The sequence below is a fragment of the Aspergillus tubingensis genome (genome assembly GCF_013340325.1).
Source record: "Aspergillus tubingensis WU-2223L DNA, scaffold_9, whole genome shotgun sequence".
NCBI classification, from domain to species: Eukaryota; Fungi; Ascomycota; class Eurotiomycetes; order Eurotiales; family Aspergillaceae; genus Aspergillus; species Aspergillus tubingensis.
The window spans coordinates 3,015,825-3,028,159 of record NW_023336283.1 but is presented as its reverse complement, the minus strand read 5'-3'; the positions used below and the strand labels follow the sequence as shown (position 1 = coordinate 3,028,159).

At 52.7% G+C, this 12,335-nt stretch overlaps 6 protein-coding genes across 6 annotated transcripts; 2 read left to right on the top strand and 4 right to left on the bottom strand.

Annotated features, from left to right (window-relative positions):
* Window positions 1-92: 92 nt before the first annotated feature.
* On the bottom strand, window positions 93-1,484 carry AtWU_09085 (ICE2 family protein; the record flags this gene model as incomplete). Its single annotated transcript, XM_035504193.1, has 2 exons — window positions 93-896; window positions 963-1,484. 2 exons carry the CDS (start codon window positions 1,482-1,484, stop codon window positions 93-95), a joined length of 1,326 nt encoding a protein of 441 aa, XP_035360086.1.
* Window positions 1,485-2,755: 1,271 nt separating this feature from the next.
* On the top strand, window positions 2,756-3,933 carry AtWU_09084 (MYG1 family protein; the record flags this gene model as incomplete). The annotated part of the gene is made up of 2 exons (XM_035504192.1): window positions 2,756-2,814; window positions 2,901-3,933. The coding sequence occupies 2 exons, from the start codon at window positions 2,756-2,758 to the stop codon at window positions 3,931-3,933; spliced, it is 1,092 nt and encodes a 363-aa protein (XP_035360085.1).
* A 245-nt stretch (window positions 3,934-4,178) lies between these two features.
* AtWU_09083 (SMP-30/gluconolactonase/LRE family protein) lies at window positions 4,179-5,612 on the bottom strand (the record flags this gene model as incomplete). Its single annotated transcript, XM_035504191.1, has 4 exons — window positions 4,179-4,482; window positions 4,556-4,793; window positions 4,857-5,416; window positions 5,479-5,612. The coding sequence occupies 4 exons, from the start codon at window positions 5,610-5,612 to the stop codon at window positions 4,179-4,181; spliced, it is 1,236 nt and encodes a 411-aa protein (XP_035360084.1).
* Window positions 5,613-6,200: 588 nt separating this feature from the next.
* AtWU_09082 (Yae1 family protein) lies at window positions 6,201-6,791 on the bottom strand (the record flags this gene model as incomplete). The annotated part of the gene is made up of 1 exon (XM_035504190.1): window positions 6,201-6,791. One exon carries the CDS (start codon window positions 6,789-6,791, stop codon window positions 6,201-6,203), a length of 591 nt encoding a protein of 196 aa, XP_035360083.1.
* A 312-nt stretch (window positions 6,792-7,103) lies between these two features.
* On the top strand, window positions 7,104-9,191 carry AtWU_09081 (methionine--tRNA ligase MES1; the record flags this gene model as incomplete). Its single annotated transcript, XM_035504189.1, has 2 exons — window positions 7,104-7,240; window positions 7,361-9,191. 2 exons carry the CDS (start codon window positions 7,104-7,106, stop codon window positions 9,189-9,191), a joined length of 1,968 nt encoding a protein of 655 aa, XP_035360082.1.
* An 869-nt stretch (window positions 9,192-10,060) lies between these two features.
* Window positions 10,061-11,208, bottom strand: sonA (putative nuclear pore complex protein (SonA); the record flags this gene model as incomplete). Its single annotated transcript, XM_035504188.1, has 2 exons — window positions 10,061-10,876; window positions 10,945-11,208. 2 exons carry the CDS (start codon window positions 11,206-11,208, stop codon window positions 10,061-10,063), a joined length of 1,080 nt encoding a protein of 359 aa, XP_035360081.1.
* Window positions 11,209-12,335: the final 1,127 nt, after the last annotated feature.

The window sequence follows — 12,335 nt, the reverse complement described above, 5'->3', positions numbered from 1 at the left end:
GAGCCAAGCGATTCCGACGAAGGCTGCGGTATCTCCGCAGTCCACGTCGACAAGATGCCAGAATGTTGCATCCAGATTTTTAACGGCTCCATTCAGTCGGTCTTCCAGTGACCAGCGAGTCCGGAGTCCAGATCGTCGTTCTCACCGAGGTACAACTCGACAGCGTACAAGGCCATGGTGCCGGCGAGGTTGGCCCACCGCCAAAGGTTTCCACCGCCGGCTCCTTGGGTGCTCCACCACTCGCCACTGCCACCCATTGCTTGAGAGGTAGAAGCGAAATGCTGCATCAGGAGACTGGTGTACACGGCGATGAGGATGGACGGAGAGAAGTAGCTTAGTACGCCCAAGAATTGGCCCGCCGCATCGGAGTCGTCCAACGAGGCTTCTTGGGAAAGAGCTCGGGCACCCGCTTCGCGGACGGCGGGTATGATGCGAGTCGATGCGTACAGAACCAGGATTCGATATGTGAGCGAGATCAATACGGAAGGGGTGACGGCACCGAACACTGCCGTGATAACGTTGAAGGCGGCGTGGATGATGGAGGGCAAGGTGGACAAGGCGTGCATCAGGGTCGTGTAGGAAGCCATGATAATAGGAGGAAGCGGCGGGAAGTCCCCGGCTTGAGCGGGGGAAGGTACTTGCTCCACAGGATGCGATGGCTGGTAATCAGTGAAAATCTGGTAGATGCAGAGAACGATGTACGCGAACAGTAGAGAACTTTCTACTGGGTTTCCTCGCCCACTGCCAATGCCCCACGCGCAGAGGATCACGGCACAGGTGATGGATACCCCGATCAAAGCGGCATCAACATTTGAGATCTCGGGGAATTGGAGGACCCGCCACAGGAAGTATACCGAGCTCGATATGATGGAGGCGGATAGTACCAGGAGACCGATCTAGCGAAGCACGAATTAGCAAATAGGCATCCTGCCAATGTGGGCTATGGAGTGACGTGGACATACCATCCAACTATCGCTTCGCCCACCATGGTTGACAAGCCAGCGGGTAATCTGCCCTGCAGCCTGGATGACCAATAAGCTGCAGAATCCTTCCACCAGCTGGAAAACCGGGGTCGACCATCTCAGCAATTTATCCCAGTTCCCGATAGTCACTGATTCCACCAGCCCATCAGGCCCAAACAGCCACTCCTGGATCGACGAGTCGTGGGCTCTCTTGCCCGTAAAGGTCCGCTCCACCCAAGAGCCAGCATTATCGGTATCGATCGAGAAGCGGTTCAGCGACCAGATAAGCAGGATCGGAATAATGAGCCATTGCGTCGAGCTAATGACGACGATCAGGGAGGAGCGGAGCCATGACCGATCAGGCGTAGTGAGGCGCAGAAGCGAAAATAGGAAATAGAAGGTGGCCAGGGACAAGGAATAGGCCAGACCGCATGTTTTCCCACCCACATCAAAGGCGAGGGGAATGGAAGAGACGGTGACGGCCAGAAAGACGGCCGACGAAAGGGCGCGGAAGAACCACATCGGACAATATGGCCCAGGGCTACTGGACAGGGGACGCGCGCGAGAGAAGCAGATGAGGCACGGGGAGGGTCAAATATGCTGGAGGATAGAGCGAGCAGGTACGGACGGACGCGGTGTCAACTTAATAGGTTAGACAGCCTCCAAGAGTTAATCTTGGGGTGGAAGCGCGAGAGAGTGACGAAATCCCGATTTAAGGATACATGAAGCCCGATTTCCCGAATTCTAGACTGGGTTTTGAGCTCGCAGGGCGATGCTAGCTGGGTCTATGAAGAAATAGAAAAATTCTCCCTCTTCTTTCCAGGCGATGTAAGATTTTGATCTTATCACTTAAGCGGAACGGAATATGATGATGGATGATGGATGATGGGATGGGACTGGGCTTGGACTGGTTGTGGCACGTGCAAAGGATAAATAGTGTCAGACACGCCAACCGATCGCTGGACAGATTCGCTTTTTCTTTTTCTCGGGACAGAGCCACTGACAGAGGCGCAAAAGCTTAACAGCCGCAGCGACTCGGGATGGACAGAAAGTAGAGGCACAAAAACCAGGAAAGGGGCGATGAAGCCGGGGGGCGCAGACCGAGTTTAGGTGGGCAATTCGACGATAGTCGCAATAGTAATAATAATAATAATAACACCAAATCCACTCCACCCGTTTTAGCGTAGAACGGAAGGCGGTGGAGCTGGTCCAGATGCTTAGTCGGCTGCAAGTAGCGGTCAGAAGGGGAAAATAAAAAGAAAGAAGTTGCAGGAAGGAAAAGATGATGCCCAAACTGGTGGAGATGGTTGAAGAAATAAATATCAACGGAACAAGATCGAAGTTGGCTGAATGAATCCTTCAGGATATCTAACAAAACATACAGCAGACATACAGCATACAGTACGTAAATCTAGCTGATTACATACACGGATTTCTTCTTCAGGACTAGTTCTTCCCCTCTCTTTCACATGCTTCCGTTAAGCCCTTGCGATAAAAGCCCTAAAGAGCAGCCCGATGAAGTCAAGCGGCAGTTGCAAACTCGCCCAGGTCTTTTCCTCTTGTGGAAGGCGCTGTTCTTCCAGTCAACCAATCACAAATCACAGATACCAACCCGATCCCCAATCCAGACCCCTCATAGACTGGTTCTTTCTCCAAAAGGTAACTTACTGTAGTATTCCGATTACCTAGTAGTACTTTACTTTTAACCATTTCTTGAACCTCTTTCATCTCCATCTTTCACTCTTTCTCTGCTTTTCTATTAGTATATGCTCCGCTGGCGTCGATTCTTCACCATGGCCGAAACTGCTGCGAAGAAAGTCAAGACCTCCTCTCCCTTGATTGGAACTCACAAGTGAGTACGCGCAGAAGCTTCTTCTCCGGCTTCCCCTCCATTCATAGATTTGCGATGTGCTAACTCTTCCTCTTTTCCCTGCGCAGTGGTCACTTCCACGCCGATGAGGCTCTTGCTGTCTATCTCCTCCGTCTTCTGCCCACATACTCCTCCTCTCCCCTCCTGCGGACCAGAGACCCCGCTCAATTAGCTACCTGCCACACCGTCGTCGACGTGGGCGGAGAGTACGATGCTGCCAGCAACCGCTATGATCATCACCAGCGCACTTTCGCAACCACTTTCCCCAACCACAACACCAAGCTCTCCTCCGCGGGCTTGGTGTACATGCACTTCGGCCGGGCCATCATCGCCCAGCACACCTCGTTGCCCGTGGACCATGAGGACGTGACTCTCCTGTACGAGAAGCTTTACACCGATTTCATTGAAGCCATTGATGCCAACGATAATGGTGTCTCTGTCTACGACCCCGCTGCTGTTTCCGCTGCCAACATCCAGAAGCGCTTCAAGGATGGCGGGATCACCATCACCTCCGTGGTGGGTGACATGAACAACCCGGACCCCACTTGCCCTCCCGGCGAGCCTCAGGACGAGGATAGTCTGTTCGCCAGAGCCAGCACATTCATTGGCAACGTCTTTGCTCGCAAGTTGCACCATGCTGTTTCCTCCTGGCTGCCTGCGCGGACCACCGTAGGCGCTGCTTACCGTTCCCGTCGGGACGTTCACCCGTCCGGCCGGATCATCGTCCTGCCCCAGGGTGGTGTGCCCTGGAAGGAGCACCTCTACAACTTCGAGAAGGAAGCCTCTGGATCAGAGGAAACCAACCCTGATGAGGAGGCTTACTATGTTCTGTACCCCGAGAGTGCGGCAGAAGATTCGAAGTGGCGTGTGCAGTGCGTCTCTGTGAACGAGGGTAGCTTCGTGTCCCGCAAGCCTCTTCCCGAGGCGTGGCGGGGTGTCCGCGACGCCGATCTCGACGGTGTTATGGCCGCGGAGGCTGAGAAATCTGGAAAGCCCAAGGTTCCCGAGGGTGCCGTTTTCGTTCACGCCAGTGGCTTCATTGGTGGCCACCAGACCAAGGAAGGTGCCCTTGCCATGGCCACCCGTGGTCTGGAACAATAAGCTGCAAGTATAGTTGGCAGCTGCGGATGAATGCAAATTACGATAGATTTTATGCGTACATACTTCTTGTCATGACGGTACGGGATTCAGTTAGGAAAACTATCTAAAAGTTATATTGTTGGCCAAAGTGCTATGTTGAGAAATCAATGCATAAGGCATCGTTCAATCGTAGCCCTTGTTATTGGCTTATTCGTAATGAGACATTAGATAGCAAGGGGAAATCGCACTGATCACCCATGTCGCGTCTATTTCAACACTTGGCCGGGCAGGTTCCATTCGACTTTACTGATTCCTCCATTGCCCATCAACCACAGTGTCTTCAGCTCCGGGCCCGTCCAGGCAAAATTCTGGACCGTGTAATTGGTTTGAATTGTCAAGAGCAGCTCCCCAGAAGGGTCAAGAACATCGACACCTCGACCACATCCCGTCAGAATGTACCCATTCGCTGCCACTTTCAGTCCGTCCGGGACAAAGCCTGGTGCCAGATAAATGGCCCGTTTGTTATAAGCGTGGGCTCCATCCTCACTCACGTCAAACGCATAGATGGTCCTATAGAAGGAGAAAAGAGATGGATTAGTCACCTTTCGGGTCTTCGAGCATATCAGGTTCAGGCTTTACATACCGCCGATGCGTGGTATTAAACGTACTGCCCGGATGGCCATATTTGGGATCAATAGGAGCGCTGACTGCCGCAGTATCGCTGATGTATACGATAGATCCATCTGGGGTGAAAGCAATCCCGTTGGGCTGACCGATTGAGTCGTCCACAACTACCACAGCCCCAGAAGAAGTGTTATATCTGTAACTGGCGCAGGGAAGCTGGGGAGGGGTGTCTGTGATATCGTTGAACCAGGAGTATTCTGTACATCGGGGTATATCAATTAGCGAATTCCACATGGCACATGGTAGTGGTGAGAGCTTACGTGGATCTGTGAACCAGATATCGCCAGTCTTGGGATGCACGGCAATGTCGTCAATGGTGTTGAAGTAGTATCCAAAGTAATTGTTGACCAGGCTCGTTGTTTTATTTGTCTCTGGATCTAAGGTTCTGAGGGAGATGCGTTGTTCAGTCCCGCCAATTGAACTATTGCCGCCAGATGCGCCCCAGATGATTTTGCCGTCATGGAACGTGCCGCCATTGGGGGCATAGACTGGTGGATCAGAGAGGTATTCGGATAATGTTGGGGGATCCTGGTTGAGATCGACAACCAGCTGCGGAAGATAGCCTGGCGGCGGCGCGAGCTGCGAGAGGTACAGTTTGTTCTGCGATGCCACGTAGACGGGGGCTTCATGCACCGCATCGTTCACGGCAAAAACATATTCGTAGCTCGGGTTCGAGCCTAGGATATCGAGTCCTTTCTCTTTGTTATACACAATGAAATCTGCGGTCTTGACGTCTTGCAGGACTGTGCCGTTGGCTACGGTGGTATCACCGAAGGTCGTAACGGCGTCCATTGTGCTTACATTGCGAAAGAAGTGGTAGCTATTCTGAACGTCAATGGCTGCCCGGGCGATTTCAGCAGCTGGGATTTACGAGGGACTCACGGAAGCACATTCGCATAGTGATTGACGCAGACAACCGAAGGGCCACATTCTTCTGAGATGGGATGGGTAACGCCAGTCTGGGCTTGGACGAGACTGCCCGTGAAAGATGCAAGTAACAGCAGGAGATTTTTCATTGTGAATTGTAATTCCATATATAAGTTCCGTCAAGTCGACGTTTCGAAGAGATCAAGGAAGGCCCAGATACAGCCTTTCATTCCGATCAACAGATCCCTCGGTGGGCTATACAGTGATATTTGTAGACCATCCATCGGAAGATGGCGCGGGTAATTGGAAAGAGGAAGGAGTAATCAACGGGATGATCCCGATTTCTATCCAAGCCAGTTTGATCCCAAGCATACATGGGGGGGCTTGCCTCGGGGGGTTTTGAGGTCTTAGGGGCGACTGTTGGACGGATGCGGTAACTGGAAACCCTCCTCTTAGTGTGGGGTACAAACGACTTTGGGGCACGATCATCGCCCCTCCGGGAACTTCTCCCCCAAGACAAGCCATTCTCAATATTGCGGAGCGGCTTAGTATGTCTCGGCATTCTGGTTTTCGGATAAGCTCCCAGGCTTGCGGAAAATGAGCAAGCAGGTTCTGGTGACCTGTAAATCGGAGAACGTCCGAGGGGAGGGCCGAGGGAGATGCTGCAAAAGAAGCACAGTGTCTGTTTACCCCCAAGCAGATCCTTGCCATTGAAAAAGAAGAGAGCAAGTCATCCACTAATGCCGGATGTTCAGGGAACTAATGTCTTCAATGCTGCCAGTGCCATCGCCAGACACCGGGAGATCTTTGGCATCGGGATGTATATCCGAGTTGTCTTCCCTCTCGCCCACGGCACGCTGGATCAACTTGGCTTTAACAGCAGCGCCTTTCATGCGCTCATCTACATCATTCACCGCTTCCTCCGTGTTCACCATAGGCAGGGAAGCGGGGTCTACCAGTTCCAGCAGGATCTCGATGTTCTTGGCTAGCCTGGAGCTAGATGAAAGGCTCGACATTTCCTTGCAAATGGCGGGATCCAACAAGGAAGGTTCTTCCTTTTTGTGATCACTCTCCGGGGCTCCGTTAATCTGGCCATTGGACTCGGGGTTTCCCGACAGCTGCGAATCTGCAAGCCGTTGAGACCAGACCAGGGCTTTGCCGTATAGTCTTCCCAGTTCGAGGAACTTCTCGAATCCTTTCTCGACAGCAAACACACTACCCTCTGTATACCCGGCTTGTGCACCATCCGCTGCACCCAGATCGTAGCCCTCTTGGTAAAATTCTTCCTCCAGGTCGAGCAGACTCTCAAGTAGGTTATTGTTCTCCATGATTGCGATTCAAGATGGATAAAGAGATAGGCACGGGAGGGAAGGAATGAGAGATAAGACGGTAATAGAGTAGAGAACACGACAGTGGTATCTATGAATCTGCAATTAGTTGCAGCCGTGGAGTGGGGGCCAAAGGAATGGAACAGTAGGAGATGAGATGATATGAAAGGGAAGTGCCCAAAAAAAGTGCGGAGAGAAGCGGCCGAAAGCGATGAAGCGATGAATCATCCGCACCCGCGAAAAAGTTGCAACATTTCTACCCCTCCATCCCGCTGATAGTCCAATTCCCCGCCATCCGCCTCCAATTCCATCATGGCTTCCGACTCTAAGATCTTGCCCAAGAAGGGCCAGCGCAATATCCTGGTCACCAGTGCTTTGCCCTACGTCAACAACGTGCCTCACTTGGGTAACATTGTTGGTTCCGTTCTCAGTGCTGATGTCTTTGCCAGGTACTATCTATCCATCCTGCTTCCTTTGCCCTTCCTCCCCAATTGCTCCCTTTCTCTGGCTCCTGTTCGCGGGCTTTCTCATTAATTCCATTCCCACAATGCTAACACCCACTTCTTCAGATTCCACAAGGCTTGCGGACATCAAACACTCTACATCTGTGGTACCGATGAGTATGGAACGGCAACCGAGACCAAGGCTTTGGAGGAGAAGGTGACCCCGGAGGAGCTGTGCGCCAAGTACAACAAGATCCACCAGCAGGTGTACGAATGGTTTGAGATTGGCTTCGATCACTTCGGACGTACCCCGACCCAGCAACACACCGAAATCTCCCAGGCCATCTTCAAGAAGCTCTACGAGAACGGCTATCTGACGGAGAAGACGGCGGAACAGCCCTTCTGTGAGACACATGGATCTTTCTTGGCGGATCGTTACGTGGAAGGTGAATGCCCCCGGTGCCACTACGACGATGCTCGTGGTGACCAGTGCGATAAATGCGGTCACCTCTTGGATCCCTTCGACCTCATCAACCCCCGCTGCAAGCTTGATGGCGCCACCCCCGTCCGCCGCTCTACGAAACACATCCACCTTCTCCTCGACAAGCTCCAGCCTCAGATTGAAGAATGGTCTAAGAATGCCATCGAAAAGGGCGACTGGCCTAAGAACTCGCGTGTCATCACCGAGTCTTGGTTGAAGGAAGGTCTGAAGGACCGCGGTATCACCAGAGACCTGAAGTGGGGTGTCCCGGTGCCTCTGGAGGGATTCGAGAGCAAGGTGCTTTATGTCTGGTTTGAGGCTTGCATTGGTTACCCCTCCATCACGGCCAACTATACCCCCGATTGGGAGCTCTGGTGGCGGAACCCGGAGGATGTCCAGCTGTATCAGTTCCTGGGCAAGGATAACGTTCCCTTCCACAGTGTCATCTTCCCCGGTTCTCAGCTGGGAACCAAGGAGAAGTGGACGATGCTTCACCACCTGAGCACCACGGAGTACCTGAACTACGAGGGTGGCAAGTTCAGCAAGTCTAGAGGTATTGGTGTCTTTGGTACCAGCGCCAAGGAGACGGGTGTGCCCCCGGATGTGTGGCGCTACTACCTCCTGAAGAACCGTCCCGAGACTGGTGATACCCAGTTCGAATGGCGCTCCTTCGTTGAGAGCAACAACAGCGAGCTGCTGGCCAAGCTGGGCAACCTTGTCAACCGTGTCATCAAGCTTGTTACGGCATCTTACGGCTCGGTCGTTCCCGAGTTCACTGTCCCCGAGAGTTTCCAGCCTACCTTGGACGAAGTCACGGCTACTCTCAGACAGTACGTTGAAGAGATGGAGGGTGCACACCTCCGCGCTGGTGTGGTGAGTGCGATGAAGTTGGCCGAAGCCGGAAACGGTCTGATCCAGGCCAACCGCCTTGATAACTCGTTGATTGCCAACGAGCCCGAGCGTGCTGCCGCGGTCGTCGGTACTGTGCTCAACTTGATCCATCTCCTGGCCAGCGTTTTCTCTCCCTACCTCCCCGCCACCTCCAAGGCTATCAACGAGCAGCTCGACGTGCCGTTCGGCCTGATCCCCTCTCTGGAGGACATCAAGGACGGCTGGAAGCCGACTGCCATCAAGCCGGGTCACAAGATCGGCAAGGCCAAGTACCTGTTCTCTCGTATCGACCCCAAGAAGGCCGACGAGTGGCGCGAGATGTTCGGTGGTTCCCAGGCCGACCGCCAGAAGAAGGAAGAGGAAGCGGCCAAGGCTGCGGCCAAGAAGGCTGCAAAGGATGCCGCTAAAGCTAAGAAGAAGGAGAAGAAGGCCAAGGCTGCTGAGGCCGCTGCTGCCGGCAGCAATGTTGAATCCTCCGCCAAGGGAGGCGCCCAGGCTGTGGAGGTCACCACCGATAGCAAGACCGACGAGGCCGTCGAGAAGGTCGCCGATGGCTTGGCCCAGGTCACAATTCCCTCCTCCTAAATCACATAGAATTTCCAGCCCCCCAATCCCGTCAAAAGACTCGGAAGACAGCGTCTATAGAGTTGCAGCGACTAGCGGACTCCCTTGATATCCTGTGCTGATGATTAGAGCGTTTTTTTCTCTCTTCCCACTTCCTTTCGTTTTCTGGCTTCGTCATCGTAGATCGTTGATGATCTATAGCTACTTTTCTTCCTCTTTCTTCTTCTCGTCTTGGGATACTGCGTTGCTACGTATGCAAAACATACTTTGTGAAAATGGAGTCGATATGAGATACGATGTTGGTGAAATGAGCGCAACGGTTGATGACTGACTGATTGATTGATTGATTGATGGATGGATGGATGGATTCAGTAGTTTTTCTCGGTTTTGGATGTCTCGCTTTGGCTTCACGTTTGTTATCATCCCGCATAGTTTCAGTTCAACAAAACTCGACAATTCAACATGGGTTTCAATACAATCCATTCCCGTCTTTTCTGTGCCAGGGTCTTGCTGTGGGCTCTACCCCCAACATTCCCAATTCAGTTACATGGATCGAAGGGTATCGCCTGTCCCCAGCAGCTACAGTAAACTTCCTTCCATTTCATACAAGAGGACCCCGGATAGACAACAGGATTAACCTGAATAAATCGCTCATATGCATTCCCAGAGAGTAATAGTAGTAATAACAAAAAGAGTACATGATACGGGGAAATGAAACAAAGGAAAAAAAAGAAAAAAGCATGACGAGCCAATCCATGTATAACCGAAGCATGATACTCCAGATGTATGAGCCCCGCCAAAAGTCCATTTGAAATCGAAAGGTTTGGCCTCCACGACGCCTCCATGTGCAGATCCCTTCCAACTACATAGCCTTCTCCCGGTCTACTCCATTACCTCTTCCGGTTGTTTGGTCTAGGCTTCACTTCTTCTTGGCTGACAGGGTGCAGCATGACCTTGTTGGGCAGCTGCTGGTTGTTGGCGGAGTAGCCCTTGCTCCAGTCGTAACTGACGGCATAGGCGAAGATGTTGCCGTTGCGGTTGAAGGCGGTGCTGGAGATGGTACCGCCCACGGAGGGATATCCCTTTAGACGGTGCTTGGCGTCCTTATCCCAGAAGTGGAAGGTACCGTCACTGCCGGCGGTGCTGAAGGTGCCGTGGACGGGGTGGAAGGAGATGGCGTTGACGGAGTAGATGTTGTTGACATCGCGCTGAGGTGTCTCACGGTGGCACTTGAAACTGAAGTTGTTGGAGGAGTCCTTGTCCTCGACATACTGGATCGCACAGCGGCCCTCGACACTGCCGACGGCGAAGCCAGTGGCAGTCGAGAAGCAGCTGACTACTCGCGTCTGCCACTTGAGGGGAGACTGCATGGTCTTGTAGAATTTGGTGGGGTTTTCGAGGTTGATGACGTTGATGTAGCGGTCTGCGGTGCCGACCACGAGAAGTTTGTCCTTGACATCCATGGTGTAAACACGCTCCTGGCACTCCACCGTGGCAATGGGGTTCGACTGTCGCAAGTCCCAGTACTTGATGGTCTTATCCCAAGAGCCGGTCACAAGTAGCGGGGTTCCTCCGGCCGGATTTGGGATCATGTGGCAGCATTTGATGGGCGCATCGTGAGCGGCGACTTGAGTGGTCGCATTGGTCGCAAGGTCGAGCATACGAGCGGCTTTGTCGGCGCCAGCTCCGACAACTTTCGTACCATCCTAGGTAGCAACAGAGTCCAGATCAGTCAACTGTAGACACTGCGACAAGGGAATGAGGGTGAGCTCACCGGCGACCAGCAACAGCTCAGAACGGGGGCCTCGTGCTCGAACAGAGCTTTACCTTCGCTCTGGCCCTGCTCATTGATCTCGTAAATGCGAACCTTCTTGTCCCATGAAGCGACAGCTAGGTGTTCACTAGCCGGAGAGAAGCGGAGGTCCGAGATACTGTCCTCGGGAGGTTGGTTCAGGGCAACATCCTTGGAGATATCACCTGTGGTGTTGGTCTGACCAGCTGAGGTCGTCGCGGCGCCGACGGAACCGAAAAGCGACATTAGGGCGGCGAAGTATTACACTGTATTGACCGATTAGGCGATAAGCTGTACTATCAGGGACATTGAGGGGATCCACAACGCGAGACGAACCAGGAAAAAGCAGACGTGACTGGAAGCGGGAGGAGAGGCAGCAAGACCTGGGTGGTGGTGTTGTACCCAAGCGGTCGCGGAATAGAGGCGCAACCGGCCAAATTGACCGAAGAGCGTGAAGCTTGGATGTTTCGAAAGGCGCACTAGATTGACAGCCCGAGCAGCATTCACTAATTGCACGAAAAGGAATGGGATGAAGATGGATTGGATTGTATGGAAGCTCGCTCATCCAAATGGGCAATAATTAATCGAATATCTTCTTCGCGGCTTTCCCTTCACCGCCTTCAAACAAGACAAACTGCTGAGTCAGCCGGGGGAGAGCTTCCCTCTCATCTTTCCGTCCTGGGTAATCACTCTGTAGTACTACATAGTTACTACCTACTACTAGTACCAAGTAGTGGGTAGGACTGTGGGATTATCTCTACTACTGTCTATAGTGAGATACCCTTTGTTCACTCCCAGGACCATCTGCATATTCAACAGCAGTTCGACAAGTCCTTCGCTTTGATTCTTTTCTGCTATACCAATGAAGGAGTTACAACATTTAGTCTCCACACATCTGAGATTGCTGAACTATATACTAGACATAAGAAATACAGGCAGCCTAACAACATACCTTGCCAACAATCTAGTACTAATCCCCTGACTGCTCGGTTGAGACCTCAGCTCTTTGCAGACTGGTTGAATTTGCTCGACACTGGCACCCCATAACGATCAACGTCAACAAAATGGACACTGGCTACGAGCATGGGAGGAAGGGGGGGGGGGGGAAAAGCTGACCTGCAACGGGTCGCCACCCACTATCGTTGACTGATGCTGGTAGTTGTGTTGCAGGCAATATGAAAATGCAGCGTGGACCCCCGTTATGATTCGTAGGACCCCGCCCAAGCCTGCACGGTCAAAATGTTGGATGGCCAATAACCTGCAATCCACCACCTTATGATCGCCGATTGCTGTAGCCCCGTCTCGGGTGCAGTTTCACTTTCGAAGGTACCTACCTACCTAGTCTACGTAGTAGGCAGGCTACAGCCTACAGG